This window comes from Cyprinodon tularosa, unplaced genomic scaffold (assembly GCF_016077235.1).
Source record: "Cyprinodon tularosa strain WSP-4 unplaced genomic scaffold, ASM1607723v1 ctg192, whole genome shotgun sequence".
Taxonomy (NCBI): Eukaryota; Metazoa; Chordata; class Actinopteri; order Cyprinodontiformes; family Cyprinodontidae; genus Cyprinodon; species Cyprinodon tularosa.
Window position 1 is genome coordinate 251,055 of NW_024038688.1, and position 19,964 is coordinate 271,018.

The following is a 19,964-nucleotide window of genomic DNA, read 5'->3' on the forward strand; positions in this document are numbered from 1 at the left end:
GGCATTTGCAACAGGTGGCTCCTCTAAGGTCAGGGCACAGTGTGATTGTCCCCCCCCCAACCCCACCCACAGAAGTCCAAATATAGTTAAACAAGGCAAGGCAGCCCACCCTAAGAAATCACAAAGTTTGTATTATTTGACCTTTCCGTTCCAGAATCTGTATATTTTGGTTTTACCTCTAAAAAGTATTCATTTCCTAAATGCTTTTAGTGAAGCTGACGTTGGTGCAGACCTTTGAGCCACACCGATTCACTGAGGGGAACCTGTCTGTCATCAATTAACCAGTCTTTCTCATGGTATTAAGGCTAAAATATCACATCTTAATTCTATAAGCAAATTCATACATGTTCAAGTATTTGATAAGTTGTTCCTCAAATATCCATGCACTGTTTTGTATTTTATATGTACCTTTTGAACAAACACCAAAACAGTCATGCCTAAGGTCAGTGTAGGAAGACAATTTAAACCAACATGCATGTTTTCAGACTGTTGGAGGAAACTCCCTTTTAACAGGAAGAAACCTCCAGCAGAACCAGGCTCAGTGTGAGCGGCCATCTGCTGAGGCCAACTGGGATGTTAAAGAAGAGACGATATAAAAATGCTTTGAATATCAGAAAATGTAGCAATAATCTAGCTCTGTCTAGAAAAAAAACTTATAAGCAGGGTCTGAGCCAGTTTTTACATCAGATGAAAGAGAGCACATCCACTTAGTTTCAGTAAAAGCGGAGCTTTCTATGTCTAAGACAGAAATAGGGCTAAGCACTGAACAAAGACCCAACCCTATAATTTCCAACCATAGGTGTTGATTGCAGCAGCACAACTGGTATTTCTCTCCGGGATGACATCACAGCCAAACAGACCAGATAAAGGTACTATGATGAGAAAAAGCAGAGACATTAGAGAGGGAACTAACAAATATTGGAGAATAGAAATGAAATGAAGCAAAATGAAGTAAAGTGGTCCCTATGTCCTCCAGACGCTTAAGCCTATAGCAGCATGAATATATAGAAGGCTCTGAATAACCTGAGCCACTCTACTGTACATTTTGTCAAAAAGGAAAGTTTTAAGCCTAGAATTAAAAGTCGACAGGTTGTTTGCCTTACAGACTAGAACTGGTGCTTGGTTCCACATGAGAAAAGCTTAATATACTGTTAGGGTTGTTAAGTTTCCCCAACTTTAACCTATAAAGAAAGAAACAAAGACAGTGTAAGATTTTTCCTGACTGTGCTTTGCAAAGGGAAAATACACAGAGCTTTGGGATCACTGTGCATCTTTGTCTTGCTCCACGCTTGCAGGCTTATTTATTGAACAGTCAACACATTACAACAGCAGGTCTTAGTTTCGATTACGCAATCTCTTAGACATAGCATGAACTTTTAAGATAGGGAACATGTCTGGTTTCAGTATACGCTTTTAAAAAAGGTGTCGGGGGTCATGAACTTTTAACTTCTGTGCTTCTCAAATGAAAAACAGAAAAGCATTCTAACAAACATTTGACAGTCTTATGACCTGCATACACTATTTCCACTGATTAGAGTAACATAGCAAAAATGATTAAAAGCAATATAAAAGATATAAATGAATAAAATGATACAAACAACAGAAATCATAATAACTCCAACATATACATTTCCTGTTCCCTGATAAAAAAAAAAAGAATTTTTAGAATTAACATTTTTTGCAAAGATATCATTAAGAACTAAAGACTTAAATTATATAGGCTGTTAAAAGAAATATAATTTTTAGTACTCACTGACGTTGCCCATTGATTGTGTCTAAGCTTTGTAACAAGGCTTTTTTCACCAATTAATTTATTTACAAACTTCACTTTTAAATTATCTGATGAAAGACACCCCACATTTATCTTAGGTGTGTTTTCAGCCAAATACAGGATTTGTTGCCTATTTTCTTAGAAAGAAAATATGCTGATTTCCTATAAATAGCTTTTAGCCTTGTCTTTTTACCCAATTTTGATGTTTATTACATAGGCTATTTTTTCTTTTAAATACTGTTTATAGTTGAGGCTATGTGCAACACTGTATTTCAGCTGTTTTAAGGTGCTTAGGATATAATGTTGGCAAGGTAGGATTTTTATGCGGCAAAAAAATAAAAGTTTCCCGAGTCAGTTGTAGGAACCATGGTAGGTTCGTTAGAAAAGGTGGTGAGAGAAGGAGGAGATGGGGTGGGATGAAGGTTCAGTTGGTGTGCAGGAGGAAAGCTGAACAAGAAGAGCTAGGAAGGGGATCTTGAATGATCATTAGCTTTGGTCCCGACGTCAGGTGGCCTGAGCTTGTATGTGGGATACCAGCAGGTGGTGCAGGTGAGGCTGATAACTATATAAGAATAAGCAGTACTACAAACCCCTACAGCTTAGTTCAGCCGCCGAGTTTCTGCATGTGGTTGTTAGACTTCATGCTTTCTATGCAGATTTCAGAACTGTGCGGCTTAGATAACACTAAATTTACTTATTTTATTACGTTCTGTAAATATGTTTTTACAGTTTTTGTGGGGTTTTTTGTTGGTGTTTTTGTTGTTGCATTGGTTGCTTTCTATTGTTGTTTGTGTTATGATAGAACAAATTAATTTACTCTTATGAGTAATAAAAACAACTAAATCAAGCAAGCAATCAATCAATCAATGTTTTATTGCAGCAAATGAAGGAATAACCAATAAACAAGAATAGAGCTAATTAGAAAAATTGCAGCCAACAGCAAACATTATGGATTTCCAGAAACCTTCTTATTCACACATATTAAAGGAAAAGTTCGGACATATTCAGAATACAAACTTGAAACTATTACATGTTTTAACTGTTTTTAATTCAGAGTCATTTTCATCTGAATGAGCTTTACTGGAGGCATCCATGTTTGTCAAAGAACACTACTGCCACCTACTGGTTTGTGACGTCACGGTGCGGTATCGGCTGTTGATCAAGTCCCAGTGCTGTATCTGGTGTTTGTCACAACGTGCTATTATCCAAGTCATCTTGAAAACATTCTTCTTCCAAATGTTGGCTACATATTACAGGTTTTTTCTCTGGCCAGAAGTTCGATGGCAAATCCTCCCTCTTCAAGTTGGCGATCCAACGACCAACCCGTCCGTGGAGGATCAGGAATCAGAAAGGTGGAATAACTCTTTATTTTCACTTTTTCCCGATGTATTCCAGCATCCAGCTGCCATGCACGTGGGCATTGTCAGTTTCACTATAGCTCTGGTGAATTTCAATGGGGAAGTCCTCTGGAAATCTTCAATAATTGTTGTTGATTGCAGATGTGTCTAGTAGTTCCCATTGATTTTGCTTGTAAAGCGGGGAGAATGGCGCTAGGCTTACCGCACCGTGACGTCACTGCTGGAAGATGGCAGGAGGGAGGGGTTACTGTATGTGGGCAAAAATGGCCGCTCCCAGACTGACTGATTATGACGAAAATGATTATTTTTATTTTTTCACTGATTAACGCTACATTCATTAAATCACTGTGAACGTATTAGTTTCAGGTATAAATAATGATCCATTGGTTATTCCTTACTGACCGGACTTTTCCTTTAAACGTAATGAACCAGAGCTAAGATGGACCCAACTATGTAGAAGGGCAAGTGGAAGAAAACAAAATGACCTTAGAACAAGGTTACAACACCGGAGCACCTATGAAGAATAAAAGAAAACTAAAGGGTATATAAGTGGTTGGTATCATGAGCAAAACGCTGGCAAGTAAAAAAGGAAGAAAGACATCAGCTGAACGTGACTAAAGAGGAAAAACAACTAAACGATAACGATCAAAACTAAAGAGATCTTACAAAAGGAACCTGACATTAAAGAAAGTAAATTAAAATAAGATAAATAAGATAACTAAAGATTAACTAGAGCTTGAAAAGATGGCTAAAAACTACGACTATAGGAAAATTACCTAACACTACAGACCCAAACAGCAAAATCAATAATAGGCTAAAGATAAGCTCAAAATACAAACTAAACAATAATTAAACCTTTGATAAGAGAAAAAATACCAAACATAAGATCAAAAGACTCAAAACAGTCCCAAATCATGACACCTAAATACATGTAAAGATTACGGACTTAATTTAATACTATATAGATAATAAGTAAATTTTTCCACGTAACCAAATCACATTAAGGAAAGGCAAAAAAAAAATAAAATGAGTAAAATCTTTCTCTATGGTACCAGCATGTTACAGTCTGTGTCTTCTCAGCTCTATCAGTAACAGGCAGACATATTAAAACAAAAAAACAAACCGGTTTTATCATATCTTGTTCAGTGTGCGCTCTGGAACAACTGACACCTTCTGCTGCAGAACGATCTGGTTTATTTTCAGGAAATCTCTATAACCTGCATTACTGACTGGAGGTATTAATAACCAGCTGCTTTACCATCTTTCCTCTTATCAGACTCTGCAGAGATTTTCCCCTCCAATTTCCAAACAGCATTAACCACATTGTAGAATGTTGTACAATTGTCCCGACATTGAATGATGGTACATGAGTTTTCAGGAGACCTTACATCACCCCCAAGTTTTTTAAATATTTCCTGAGGAGGATAAAGGAAAAATAAGATGAGGTTAATTATATGCAGTTTGTTACCTGACACCTGAAAACTTAACTTACCATACTAAATTTGTACTCCAACTTCGTTGTGTTCGGTTCACTTGGATCAACATATAAAACAGGGGTGTCAATAGCCTCCTTAAGGCTATTTCCAGGCCAAAATAAGTTAAGTAATGCCTGCAAGAGACGAAAACATACTGCTGTAAATATTTGGATTAGAGTGAGTTTGCACAAAAGCTCCAATCTATCAATATCCCAAAGAAAGAGTTCCTTTATTTAATAGTCTTGCTGAGAAAAAACTTTATTTTACATGTGACTTTGTACCTGACTTTCAAAATGTGCTGAATACAGACACACAAACTGGACCTGCAGTCAGTTTAAGGTTAAAAAAAACAAAACGCATTTCTATTACCCAGACGTGGAAAGAGTACTTAAAAATTGTAATTGAGTAAAAGTATCTTTACTTTGCCTAAAGTTTACTTAGAGTAAAAGTCAAATTTGCCATCTTGAGGTTTACTCAAAAGTACAAAACTACTTCATTTAAATTGTAATTTGAGTAAAAGTTACTTAGTTACTTTGAGTAATTTGATGCAAAAAAAGGATGAGTCATGAATCGAATTGAGGTGTTTTAATCGATTTCAAGACGTATTTCAGTGGACATCCACACTTGCAAAAGATCATCTGGGCTAAGAAACATACGCAGCACAAGGACAGTCACAACCTGTGCCATAAAGTGCAAACAATTTTCAATCATACTGACCAACAGACTAGCCTCGTGAGACCATCCTGATCTCGCGAGCCTTTAAGGTTTCACTCGCTAATCAGTCTGGAGACTCTCCGTTAAAGAAAATTTGGAGCCGTTCACCAAACGAACGTCCAATCAGCGTTGGCTTTGAGGCGGGTTGAGGTGTGACGAACGAGAAGCGAGACAGTTCAGTCTAAAGAACATGGCGGCTTCAGCCGATGAAACTAGCGTTAGCGTGGCTATCGAGCAAGTTTTATCGGAATTACAGAGTATTTCTTCAGTGAAAGAAGAGCAAAACACTGCTCTGGAGGCTTTTCTCAGAGGAAAAGATGTTTTTGCTCTTCTCCCGACTGGTTTCAGCAAGAGTAGCCTGGCTTGTGGTTGTGTTTTCGTCGTCGCTCTGTTAGTACGTCATATGCTTCGTTGATCTGATTGGTTTATTTGGCCCGTCTATCACCAACATAGGCCAATCAGCTAACCAGAATTTTCACCCCTTCCCAAAATTACTTCAACGGAAGGTTTCCAGATGGATATGTGAGCAAATCCAGCAAATCCATCTGGCGGAGTCAGGTTACCAACAGACAACACCATGATAGGAATAAAGAAATTTAAACTACATTTTAAAGTATTCAAAATGCACACAAAATTAATTGCCCAAAAGATACCAGAATGTGTTTCCTCTTCGGGCCTTTCCTCATCCATACTCTCTACATCGTGATTAGCAACTGCCATATTCCAAAGCGCAGCACTGGATTATGAGACAATACAAAGGGTAATTGCAAGGCAGGGCCACGCAAGTTATAAATTCCGGCCGCATAAAATTTTTTCACCATGAGTTTTTTTTTTTTTTACTCAGTAATATGACAGGGTTTTAAATGTAGCGAAGTACACCTACTTAGGTTAAAATTTACTTGAGTAAAAGTAAAAATTACATATTTCAAAAACTACCCAGAAAATTACAAATAACTCATAAAAAGTACTCAATTACAGTAACGTGAGTAAATGTAATTCGTTACTTTCCACCCCTGCTATTACCTCATGCAAGTACTTTGTACAGTATATCACGATATCAGCATATATTTTGTATCTTCATACGTACAGATATGCTAAATGAATTGCACCTGCAGTGCTGGGCTACAGGATAGGTTAGTGGATCAGTTTGCATGTTTTATTCTTTCCTTTCAAGTAAATAATAATCAGATCGGGCCTTCAGCCATGGCTACTTACAGAAGCCAACCCCGTTGTGATCATTTTCCCTCCGCTCCCTCCAATCACCAGCAGATTTGATTTAGACTTCAAAATAGAGGGAGCCATGGAGGAGGGGGGCCTCTCTCCTAGAAAAGAAAAAAATAAGCTTTCAATGACAGCACAAAAAACTTCAATTCAGACTGACAACGTTTTTATCAAAATGAATGAATTGCAAATTTCTCTGCTTTTGAAATGTTTTATGTCGCAAATGTTTTTCCACCTAATTTCATTTTTTTCCTTTTTAAGACCTAACATATTGGCCGTCATATTTGACAGCTATAGTTTTCCAAGATACAGTTCCAAGTTAACAGTACATGAGTCATTATACACTGTGATACATGATGCTCTTTTCAATCTAAAGGCACAAAATATATATTTTTTCTCATCTGTAAATCATTCTTTCTCTAATTTAAATAATTTCTTAGTCAGCAGCTCTAGTCACATTACTGTCAGTGATCATGGTCCTGTCTCTAAGAAATTAATAAAGAAAGTTTTCAAAATAAAAGCTAGATATTTAAATATCATAGTTTGAAGATTTAGATCTTATCAAATATTTTATAGAAGCAGAGTGTATATTTGGAGTTTTATGAACTCCCCGCAACATCAGTATCTGTGTTCTGAGAGGTGAGGGAGGCAGGGATGAGAGGTAAAAATAATCTTATTCCCATTAGAGCTATCTCTATAGTTATGCTGCTATAGGCTTAGACTTCTGGAGGACATAGGGACCCCCATTTAATCATTCTGCTTCATTCTATCTCTATTCTCCCACTCTGCAGAATCTGTTAGTTCAATCTCTAACGTTCTGCTCTCTCTGCTTTTTCTCATAGTAGCTTCATCTGGTCTGTTCCTGTTTGGCTGTGACTCCATCCTGGAGAGAAATATCAGCTGTGCTGCTGCCATCAACACCTTTGTTTATAGATGCTGGAGATTGGCCGTTTTCCAGTGTAGTCCTGTTTCTCTGACTGTGACTAGAGGGATGTGCTCTCTTCATCCTCTGACATGGGAGCTGGCTCGGAGCTCGTCTGCCTGGCTGTGTGTTTCCTGGACGGACTTTTACAGCTGCTTTTTCTATGTCTGCTTCTGTCTCCTTGAACCCCAGTCGGCCTCAGCAGATGGCCGCTCACACTGAGCCTGGTTCTGCTGGAGGTTTCCTCCTGTTAAAAGGGAGTTTTTCCTCTCCACTGTCGCTACAAGCATGCTTATAGTGAGGGATTGCATTCGAGTCAACAAATCGATGCAATCAATTGGTTTTCCTTAGATAGAAAACTTTGAACCAATCTGACTGGATGATCTGGTGAACTGGAAACTGCCTTGAGATGACATGTGTTGTGAATTGGCACTATAGAAATTATCTGAATTGAACTCTACTGCTGGCTTGGTAACTCACTCCTGCAGACTTGAGCATATTTCCCCGATACTGGTGCCCCTTCACTAGCTCCCTGTTTATTACGTAATTAATTTTACGCTGCTGTTATTGGTTTTTAAATATCTAAACGACTTCCACAATCTCTATCTGAGCTGCTGCTGCCTTAGTGCCTACCACCATCACTCACCGTCCCTATAACTAGGCCGGCTCAAAGGGGGTGAAGCCTTCTCTGTAGCAGCTCTTACAAAGTGGAATTTGTTGCCTTTAGGTGCCTCCTATTATCCTGTTTTTAAATCTCTTATTAAAACAAATAATTTTTTCCTTAGTTTGTTACACTATGATCTAATTTTGTATGGCAATGCTAAATAAAACATCTCTTTTTGGCATTATATTTGACAAAATGTGGAAACATGTTATCTCCAGTCATCCTTTTCCTTCCTTATCATATACTGTATAATTTTATCTTTTTATTATAAATATCTTATGATAATGATATGTTATGAATTGAACTGAGCATTTTGAATTTTCATGCTATGGAAAAATCTTGTATAAATTCATTCGCCAGGTAAATTAAATTAAAATAAAATAGGGCATGTTTTCTAAGAGAACAAAACTATTTTGGTTCTTTGGTTTGATTGTATATTCTTTAATGTTTAACTAGTAACAAATAGAAGAGAAAACTGAGCTAGCAGCTCTTTGAGTCTGTATTGTGATAGAACTAAAAGCTTTCAAATAAATAAAAAACAAATACCAGTGGTTTGTTGAATCACGTGTGTGAAACAAACCATTAGACATGAGTAAACTATGCAGGTAAAATATGGGTAGAAAACACCCCTAAAACACAGGGAATGGATTAGACTGAAGTCATAGCATAATAACCATATAAAAAAGTTAATTTGACTCTTTGTCTCAGATTTAGTGGGTCTAATAAGAACCTTATAGTAAAGATAAATTGGTAATAAGGGACAAGAATCCTACGTTGTTAAAGTCTTTTCATTTCAGAGAAAAGGTTTGCTGCAAAAACTTGACTTATTTATAGCAAAAATAAAATGATCTGATTACCTGGGGAGATATTCTGAGTGATGTTACAAAAGTCCTTCAGCTGGTTGTTGAGGATGATCCCAGTATTTCGAGAGTAGACCCTGGAGCCAAAACTGTTAAAACAGCAGGGAACTCTTTTCAGCATGATATATTTGTAAATAGAGTTGGTGTATAAATAAAAGAGCCATCACCAAGAAAGTAAATTATTAGCTTAAAGATTAGGTTTGGATTTTTGAATTTAGGTTCTGTAGAGTTATAAGAAGGATGTTATTTCACCATCAGCTTGTCGAAAAAGTAATTGGGCAAGAAGCCAGTTAGAGATACACTATTAGTTTGCCTCCTCTCATTGGATTGATCTGATGATCCTCACTAGATAGAAGTTCTTGAAAGTAGAGGATCATACCGACATCTTTGCTCCCCTAAATTGACAAAAGATCCATGTTAATAGAAGTTTCACCAGGAAGAGTTGGAGTACATCAGACTGATTTATTCAGTCAACAGACTCAACCAATCTCACTCTTCATAGGAATTACTGGCAAAAAAAATGTCAGATGTAAAAGGCTGATATAAAGCTGTAGACTTATCATCTAAAATAGTGCTCTATCCCACTAATATGAACATTTTCCATTTGATTATTTCACAGTTTTAGTCTAAATACAGGGGCAGATTTACCATTAGGCAAAACTAGGCAGCTGCCAAGGGCCCCAAGTTCGTGGGGGCCCCATAAACCTCCTTTCACATGTATGGTTAATACAGGTATTACTCATTTGTGCACAATTATGTGTTTGATACAAATCCTTTCTCTAAAATGCCATGAGAATGCTTGTTAAAGTAAGCCCCCCACCCCACCCCCGACAACCCCCACCACATTGGATCAGTCTATTTGCTGCACAACTGCAGCAAAGCATTTGAAAACAAACGGTGCAAAGAGTACTTTTGCCAGTTTTGCCCTATGCGCTTTTGTTGCTTTATTGAGCAACTTTTCAGACCCCTCTGTCACTTCTTTAAAAAAGTGCTTATTTATAAATAATAAAATTTAAGATAAATTCTGTATCTGTATAATGGGTCTGTTTTATGTGTTGTCTTTTCAATTCAGAGGGTGAAATCTTCAATAATTGTTGTTGATTGCAGATGTGTCTAGTAGTTCCCATTGATTTTGCTTGTAAAGCGGGGAGAATGGCGCTAGGCTTACCGCACCGTGACGTCACTGCTGGAAGATGGCAGGAGGGAGGGGTTACTATATTTGGGCAAAAAATGGCCGTTCCCAGACTCTGTGTTATGGTTTTGGTTCTGTTTAAGTTTTATTTTTGAGTTTTCATTTGTCTTATTTTCATTTTGTGTGATTCTAGTTATTTTTGATTGTATTTGAGTTTTTATGTATCCCTTCTAGACTCCTCTCTTCACACCTGCTCCCAATCTGCTGATTAGCCTGGTCTTTGTTTCTCTCTCCCCTATATGCACCTCCTGCTCAGTCACTGTTGCTGGTTTGTCGTCATTTCTTTGCCCCATTGTTGTGAGGATTCCTGGTTTTCAGCATTTTTGGATTTTGTGGATTTATGTTGGTGGATTTTTGCTTCTGTTGCCTTTTTGTTATTAAATTGCAGATGTGTCTAGTAGTTCCCATTGATTTTGCTTGTAAAGCGAGGAGAAAGGCGCTAGGCTTACCGCACCGTGACGTCACTGCTGGAAGATTCACTGATTATGACGAAAATGATTATTTTTATTTTTTCACTGATTAACTCTATTGAATCACTGCGAACGTACTAGCTTTAGGTATAAATAGCGATCCATTGATTATTCCTTGCTGACTTGACTTCTCATTTAAAAAGCTCTAATTAAACCTTTTGTTGATTATCTTGTAAAGGATCCAAAAGTAGAGCTTGACTGAAGGTAAAATAAGTTACTTAATGGTGAAAAAGATTAGTCTTACAGGAGCTGAACTGACAGAACGGGACATTAGGCACGGACATAGTAGTGACAGTAACAGAATAGAGTGAGGCAGAATAACAAACATGAGAGCAGGCAAGCAAACAGAAGAACCCAGGAGCAAAGAAAGAGACAAATCTGTGGCCCCTGCTGGGTCAGTCCTCTAAAGCCTCAGAAGATGCCCCCATCAAAGCAGAACATATCAGATACTAACAAAGCGTTGATGGAGCTGGTGACAGAGACAGCAATTCCAGACTCATCCAGGACAGATAAGTGTGTTGTACCAGAGCCGCCCTCATATTTCGTCTGGCTTTTGGGTCCTTCGTTTGATTTGATCTTTCTCCATATCTCTTTAGCAAAGCTAGAGTCTAAAATCTTTTTTGCATCCTGTTAAAAACAAATGAAAGAAAATAATTATGCATGAGATAACTTGATGAGGTCATCCCAATGGTTTGAAAACCCTTTTATTCCATTTTATTTCCCTAGTCCCAAATCTTTGCTGATTTAGAGTGTATAAATAAAACTATTGGTATGCTCACTTCCCTGCTAACTACATTCTCGAGGATAAGTCAGGGACTGATCCCTAAAAAGAAACCGTCTGATTCCAACCATCAGCTGGTTCCTCAATTGCAGTTATTTTAAAACTTGTGCACATCTATGACCAAATACTTTATATTGCATTGTTTAATATACTTACCTTTAAATTACAATTACCACAATCCGGATCCATTGTAAAGTTTCTCAGTTCATTAGCAAACTTTAAAGCTTCCGCGTACCGTTGATAAAACAAAGTCGTATTTGTAGAATTCTTTAACTCCTTCTTAAATTCTGTGAACAGAAATAATACTTTGTTTGATCCTATATGTTTTCCCGTCCATTGTCACTCTACATCATTTCCTAAAATTTATCAAAACTCTTCCCACGTGATGTACTCTAGGATAAATGTTAGTATAAGTAACCAGAACACAGCATTCTCCTGTTTCAAACATCTTTTTTATGCTACACTTCATTTTGTACATAGAGAGAATCCACAGATCTGATGTCTGAATCCAGCTGCAACCTTTCATGATGTTGAGGACGATGCCGAGAAGTACCCCTCCTGAGGGGGGAGGGGGTATGTACATCTGATAGTCCCCAATAAAGATGTTCCACGCATCAGTCACTTTAACCTTATATGATGCCAAGTCCTCCAGTGTGAGGACTCCTCCTGGGAAAAAAACAACAAAATATACGAGAGAAACCATGAAAACTAAACCAGCTGACATAAATCCTGACCTTTAATAGATCAGCTGCTGTCTGAGAGATTACTGTGGTGCATACAGATCAAATTGATTTGCTCATTTCTAATTGAATCATTGAGCAATGCAGACATAGAGGAAAGTGTTCTGACAATACCTGCCTCCTGCACGTCTCTGACCAAATCCTCTGCTATCCTTCCAGAGTAAAAGGCCTCTGCTCCATCGTCTGCAATCGTCTCCAAAGTGTCTGCCAGTTTCTCAAATTTAATGATGTCTCCAGTCTTGAGCAGGTTTCCTTTTTCATCTGTAAATGCCTTCCTGAGAAGAGTTCAAATGTAAAGCTTTGTTATACTTTTTCAGCCACACTGAGTGGTATTGCCTTCTATACAGTACCTTACGGAATCGTTTTCTGAAATTTTTTGGATGTAGCAGCCTTGAATTCGAGGAACCTTGATTCCTTCTCTGGCCCGCTTAATGGTCCATTGGAAGAGGTCGGCCCAAGGCAGTTTTCCAAATAGCTTGTGAGCCTTTTCATAGCCTCGAATTTCCCCTGGAACTCCAATCCAATACATACCTGTACATATGGATGAAAGGACAATGTTTGAGTTTAGGAGAGAAACTATTTTATGGTGATTTTAATGTGACAATGCAAAATAAGTAGGCAATACGTGGGAATATTTTTTTCAACATTCCTTGGCATGCCACTTTCTAATAAATGAAATCAGATTTTGTATTCAGCCCAACAGTCGACTTTTTGTTAAATTACCAAAAGTAGAACCACAAAAACAAATAAAAGAAAAACAATTATGCATTAGAAGTCTTGTGGGGTTTTTTATGTATTTTTTTTGTAACCTGTTCTCCCAAACTTCATAAAAGTTTTTGTAGTCTTTTGTTTTTCATACTTCCAAATCTCTTTTAATTATAATACCAAACTTGCATGTTTGGTATTTGTCTTTTTAAGCATAGCTAAAGTTTAGTAGCCTCGTGAGACCATCCTGATCTCGCGAGCTTTCAAGGTTTCACTCGCTAATCAGTCTGGAGACTCTCCGTTAAAGAAAATTTGGAGCCGTTCACCAAACGAACGTCCAATCAGCGTTGGCTTTGAGGCGGGTTGAGGTGTGACGCAACGAGAAGCGCGACAGTTCAGTCTAAAGAACATGGCGGCTTCAGCCGATGAAACTAGCGTTAGCGTGGCTATCGAGCAAGTTTTATCGGAATTACAGAGTATTTCTTCACTGAAAGAAAAGCAAAACACTGCTCTGGAGGCTTTTCTCAGAGGAAAAGATGTTTTTGCTCTTCTCCCCACTGGTTTCGGCAAGAGTTTGATCTATCAATTGGCTCCTCTTCGTCGTCGCTCTGTTAGTACATCATATGCTTCGTTGATCTGATTGGTTTATTTGGCCCGTCTATCACCAACATAGGCCAATCAGCTAACCAGTATTTTCGCCCCTTCCCAAAATTACTTCAACGGAAGGTTTCCAGATGGATATGCGGAGCAAATCCATCTGGCGGAGTCAGGTTAAAAGTTTAGTCAGCTTGAATAAAGTTTCCTTGAACATTAAGTTTCACATTCTTCAACAGATTCTCAATCTGATCTAATTCAGGGCTTTAACTAGGCTTCTGTAATAGAGAGACATGCTTCATGTAATCATTAGATTGTTATTCCGGCTGTAGGTTAAGGGTTGTTTAACTTCCGGTTAATTTCTCAGTCTTTTTCAGGCTCAAACAGGTTTCTGCTATATTTATCTTTAGATGTAACAAACTTTTCCACTGCATCAAGGTGTGGAGTTATAGATCTTTATAAAAATAAATGTAAAGGAAAAAGATAATTAAATGTATGTACATATTTATTATGAAACCATAGATACCTTTGCTGCCAGAAGAATTAAGTTTAGAACAACATTGGGAACGTTAGTAAGGTTTTGGTGTTTTAGATTGTCTCTTTGTGGAAATATAGCCCGTAATCTTATCGTTCAAGGTCACTTTGATTTCACATTCTATTATAATGTTTTCTATGTTTTTATTAAAACAACAGTTACCAAATGTTAGTTTTGCATTGTTTGCACAGCTTAAACGCTGGTTTTGATTTGCCTTACCCCCGTGACATTTGGAAAACATTTGGTTATTGTAATAAGTTTCCAGGTAACTTATCTTTTTAAGTTTACAATTTTGTTTACAACTTGCCTTTCAAGTTGTTGTCCTAAATGTGATATCTGAGTTTTGGTGTTGATTTGAGCATCCTCTTTATTAGACTTCCGTATAACAACCGTGTCTTTAGTCAGAGTGTACTCCAGATCCACTGAAAGACCGTCTTCTATAAGAGATCAAGCCATTAAGGATGGCTTCACAAATACCAAACTGGGTTTGTAAATATTCTGCTGTTTCTGTGGAATAATATAATTTTGGTTTAAAGGTTCAAGCTGTTGTGGTTTTTGAGCCCAAACCATTTCTCATGTGTTTCAGAGGCAACAAAAAGCTATTTTAAGGCCATTTATTAAAGTTTCAGAAATCAGATAAAACGTTTACAAACCACAAAGTGGGTATGTGGTATGAGGTAACAGTTTGAAGTGTCTGAGTATTTTAGTTTTTTTTTTAGCTGGATTGGTTCTAATGCGACCCAGAACCACTAGAAAGCTGCAAAACCAGCCTTTATCAAAGCTTCACAGATCAGCTCTAACAAATTCCAAAGTTGATTTTAAAGATTCTACTGTTAGTATGGAATAATAAAATAACGGGTTTGAAGTGTTTGAGTGCTGCAGTTTTTAAACTACGGCTGTTTTTAAACACAGTGCAAACGTGCAGAAGCTTCGGCAATAGTTTCTGTGCACGGGCCTAAAATGACATGCAGCAACAAACTACCTACCATTTTTATTTGGAGGTTCTCCGCATTTCGTTTTGAGATCAGAAATCACATTTAAAGGTGCAGTCTCCCTGGAGTTGATGATCGTCACATGACCTTAAAAAGATATTCACACCATCAGTTATTATCAGTAGCTATTATTAGAACATTTCTGTTTGTGTTTGACTGCATGGCCATTTTCTCACCTGAGCTGTCCATTACTGTGAATATAGAGCCCCCTCCGAGCCCCGCGCTCTGCGGGTTTACGATGCTGGTGCACAGAAGCGCAGCAATGGCAGCATCTACTGCAGAGCCACCCTTTTTAAGTATGTCCCTAGAAAAATTAAACATGTCATTAGTATGTGTCTGGTTGATCCTAGACTCTAATAATAAGTTTAAATGTACAGCTACACCAAGTCCTTCATCTGTATAACAACCCATCATCTTCATTTGCTATATTGAAATGTTTCCAATAAAATAATCACCATTTTATAGTCAAACAATACCAATTATGATTTTCACCACTAGATCCAGGACGCCTTCCTAACTAAGACTATGTTCATACTGCAGGCATTAATGCTCAATTCAGATTTTTTTGTGAATTTCCATTGTATTGCGTAGCTTGTAACAGTTCTAAATATAGGCGACTTGTATCTGATCTTCTGTGTGAACTGCAGTCACACATAGGGCTGGGTATCGTTCAAAAATTTTCGGTTCCGGTACCGATACCGATACCTTCACTTCGATACCGGTTCCTGAACGATACTTTTTTCCATACCAGTTTTATAATATCAATTCGAAGAAAAAGAAAATTACACAACATAATAAAGTACAAATCTTGAGTTTTATTTTAAGCTCTGATTTTTCCATTTACATTTTTCCTCTTACATAATATTTTTTTTTTTTCAGTGAAGAAGAACAGTTGCAAACAAGTCAGTGTCTAATATTCACTGTTACATTGTGAGGACCTGTTTAGTTAGCAGTTTTTCTTTAGAAAAATTAACATGTCTGCTTTCTCAGGAGACAAACAAGCCCGTTGAATGGGATTCCTAGTGACAGCGCACCGCTGGTATGTGGGGGTCTGAGCGGCTCTGACAGAAATAATATTGGAAGGCAGGATGAACTGACTGCACTGATTAAGTTTTCAGGTGGATTTTCCCACTTAAAAACAAAACAAAACTACTTTCTTCCCACTGATCACAGCAAATATAGCTGCAAGGCAACTGCATACTATTGGCATCAGTCTTAATAAAGTGAAGCCGCACTTTTGACCTGGGGGGCATTTTAAAGGGGTTCCACGACGCTGCAACCAGTTCACAACAGAAACACATGAACCCTGGCTGTAGGCGTGACCACCTATGTATTTTTCCTGGATGACGCAATCACGTTAAGTGTTACAGCCAATCATCGAAACTTGGCACCGAAAGACGAGGCATGTTTCGATACTCTGTAGAACCGAAGCATTTCGGTCGGTACCATAAAAGAACCGATGTTTGGTACCCAGCCCTAGTCACACAACTTAAAGGTAAAGAGGAGGATTTTCACAATTTTAAAAAAAAAATACCCGCCCTCTCCACTTAAAAAATAAAAAATGCACAACCCTGTAAATTTTAACGCATGCAAGAGTGTGCACGGGGCCATTTCTTCTTGTGCTCACTCTGTTTAAAAGGTCCTGTTTGCATCTCTCTAACTTTCCAAAAGAAGATTTGCAATTTTTCCACTCTGTCACTCACCACTGGTAAGTGAAATTGGGGACAAGGATACGTAGGACGTATCAATCATTCTGGTGTCATATCACCAGAATGATTGACAATTAGGAGGACCACCCAGAAAAAGAACATCCTCCACTATACCTTTAAGTGACGTGCATGTGCAGTAGAGGATGCAATAAGGTCACAAGCAAGCATGATCTGTGTATACGGAAATAAACATGGATGTAATCATTCACAACTTCAGCCAGGGTTTCAACTAGGGGTGTAAATCACATCCATCATGGCGATTCGATTCAGTATCGATTTCCTGACCCAATGGTTCGATTATTTTCGATACTCAATAATACACCACGATACGATTCGATTCAATTAATCGGTTAATTTTTTTTTTTTTTACACCTTACAGGCTAAACAAAGTTTCAAGTTTGAAATAAATCAATGAAAGCTGTAATATCGTTATGCATTTTTTTTCCAAAACAACAGCAAATAACAGAAGTAGAAAAGTTGCATCAAAAAATACTGCAAAAATACTGCACATAATCAGTATAAGTTATACTCAGAACACTCAATTAATATCAGCAAAAAAGCCCTAAAAGCTGAAAGTCCAGAATTGCCCATTCTTTTTATTTTTAATAATAATGTCCACAAATGAGTTCCATATCCTCTGAACTCAAAACAAAGTCCTGGAAGTATTCAAGTCCAAAGTCCTGTTCCAAAATGAAAAATCCAAACGTCAAACCCCCCAAAAAAGATAAGATAAAAGAGCCACCACCAAAAATCCCCAAAGGAAAAATAAAGTCCAGATCTCACGGGGAGCGTCTTTCTTTCGTGCTCTGGGTGCAAACTCCGATCAGTTTCTAAATGCCTGTTCTGCGGCGCTGGGACGAACTTTGATTTCTGTTTTATCTTTGTTTTTTGATTTTTAACTAGTTTTAACATACAACCAAAGCAAAATCTCCCGCTGCATAGATCTGACATTGCGCGTCTTCCTCTCCGGTCCAGCCGCGTGCGCTGACGCACACTCCCCTTTTTATTAACAGCTGTTCTCCACACCAAAAACAAAACTGCATTTTAATACCCAAAATCAGTTTAAACCAGAGGAGATTCGAAATAATATTACCAATAAAACAATAGCTGTTCTATCAAACAGTTTGTTATCTGTATACTTTAATGTACTTATGCAAGAAAAGAAAATAACGTGTTACAATGTAAACATGTTTTACTTTCTGTATCAATTCCATTTATTCTTAAATGCATTTATTAAACCTACACAAATTCAATTAAGTAATGAAATAATTACTAAATAAAATAAAAATAATTATTTTATGATGTAATTATACATCATAAAATGGCCAGTCCATCCCAGCACTGGTAGAAAATGCGCTATTTGGGATCAGATAGTATTAGAGCTCTACTGCGCGCAGGAGGATTAACAATGAGGAAACAGAAAGTGCGCTTTTTATAGAAGGAAGCGGAGAAAGGATTATTCCAGGTTAACGCTGCAAATGTTACAAACATTACAAACTTACCCTTTGTGATTAAATATAAGTACAAATTTAACTGTGTGACGAAATTAGGAATCTGCGTAAACCAATCAGCTTTTTAAAAAATGTTAACACCTTTTATTTATCCACTCAGGGTCTGAATATTTTCAAATACACCTTAAAGATTTAAGGGCAATGCACAGCAGCCCCTTCACCTCTGAAATGCAGCACTGTCAGCTTTAACAGTCAGTACAGAAAATTGTTAATCAGTCTTTTAATTAACTCTGCATTTTAATAGTCATTAATGACAAGTGAAGATCAGAACTTACCTTCCAACCACTGAGCAGGTCTCTGAGTCTGCAGCTACAGCACCTTTCAAAAAGATGCCGTCTGGACATCTGGAGCTTTCTGCACTTCTTAATAATCTTAATTTTGGGGAAACCTCTGAGCATATGTCAAAGTCCGAGGGATGTTTATTCTTTGAGAAAATAATGACCGCAAAGACAACAACAGTGGAAACCGCGATAAAACAGATGATGGACTTCTTGACAGTAAACCTTCGTGTCATGCTAGACAAAGATCCCTCCATGGCTTCCATGTCCTTCTGCTCTGAATGCAGCCCAGGTTCAGAAATCAAACTCCTGCATTAGTGATTAAGTACACCCGCTTTGACACAAGCTTCAAATGCTCACCTGGTTATACCAAAGGGGCGGGGACAGGTGTGTCTTTTATCTTCTCAATAAAACTCTTAAAGTAAAAAATAGAAAAGAAGTTTTGAGTTACTACTGGGCACAAAAGTCTTTTTTTCACAATTAAACATTGCTCAATATGAAAAACAAACAAAAGAAGTAATTACACTCGATGTCAAAAACTAAGGAATCCAGTCTTAGATCATTTTTAACCAAAACTTAGGGACTCAGGGCTTTACCCAGACCTTACAGCCAAGTGAGCAATTTGACAGTTTAGGAATCTTGCTAAAACTGTCAGAGATTTTAAGTCAAAAAACAGACACTTGTTTCACCTAATGTATTGTGAAAATGTACAAAACATTGGAACTGTGTTATAAAACTGGGGGCTTCAATTAAAATTGCCATTGTTATATTTCATGAAAAATATAAATTCCATAATATCTTGCACAAAACTGTTAATAATTACATTTTTAAATATTAATTGAACGGTTATAGCAAAGTGGACTGGTTGTAAATAACAATACATAGACTGTTATTTTTAAGCATCAACTATAAAGTTCAACACTTGCTATGCATAATAAATTCAAAGCGGTCAATATAATCCCCTTTAATGTTTTTTGTAAATCTTACTAAAAACAATCTAATTATTTACAAGATCACAGTAATATACATCATGCCAAAAGAACTTATGCAGCTATAGGTTCAAGTATTTGTTTTTCTAGCTCATTTTATGACTTATTTATTCATTTGAGCATTTTCCAGCATTTTTTTATGTATTTATTTTTATTGTCATTACACTGTCACAAGTACAGTGCAACAAAATTGACTCCCTGCATTTAATCCATCCCCTTGGAGAGCAGTGGGCTACCATTGCGCGGCGCCCAGGGAGCAGCGTGGGGTTAAGGGTCTTTGCTCCAAGAGCAAGAGTGGCAGTCTGTGGGAGTGGGGCTGTGGTTGACATGATGTAGAACAAATGTAATACAATTAAAAATGAGACCTGCCTTTTTTCAAGTATGTCTTTACTACTGCTGTTCAAAAAATACCTATTATTTTCGAGAATAAAAAAAACAACTTTGAGTCATGTTTGAACTGATGCAGCTTAGGCTGTGTTTTAC

General features: G+C 37.4%; 1 protein-coding gene across 1 annotated transcript; it reads right to left on the bottom strand.

The window, feature by feature from the left end:
* Positions 1–2,149: 2,149 nt before the first annotated feature.
* LOC119782388 (glutathione hydrolase 5 proenzyme-like) lies at positions 2,150–18,850 on the bottom strand. The gene is made up of 11 exons (XM_038283338.1): positions 18,490–18,850; positions 15,171–15,298; positions 14,989–15,081; positions 12,519–12,699; positions 12,283–12,443; positions 11,802–12,094; positions 11,102–11,274; positions 8,983–9,074; positions 6,534–6,640; positions 4,622–4,738; positions 2,150–2,218 (listed from the first exon to the last, which is right to left on the bottom strand). The coding sequence occupies exons 1-11, from the start codon at positions 18,756–18,758 to the stop codon at positions 2,150–2,152; spliced, it is 1,683 nt and encodes a 560-aa protein (XP_038139266.1). The 5' UTR covers positions 18,759–18,850.
* Positions 18,851–19,964: the final 1,114 nt, after the last annotated feature.

What these genes read in the sequence shown, in the direction of transcription:
- LOC119782388 (XM_038283338.1), bottom strand. Translation starts at nt 18,758, where the DNA reads ATGGAAGCCATGGAGGGATCTTTGTCTAGCATGACACGAAGGTTTACT. An exon ending in ACCTGCTCAGTGGTTGGAAG is followed by an intron (nt 15,299 to 18,489) that starts GTAAGTTCTGAT and finishes TAATTTTTCTAG; the next exon opens with GGACATACTTAAAAAGGGTG. An exon ending in CAGAGACGTGCAGGAGGCAG is followed by an intron (nt 12,095 to 12,282) that starts GTATTGTCAGAA and finishes TTTTTTTCCCAG; the next exon opens with GAGGAGTCCTCACACTGGAG.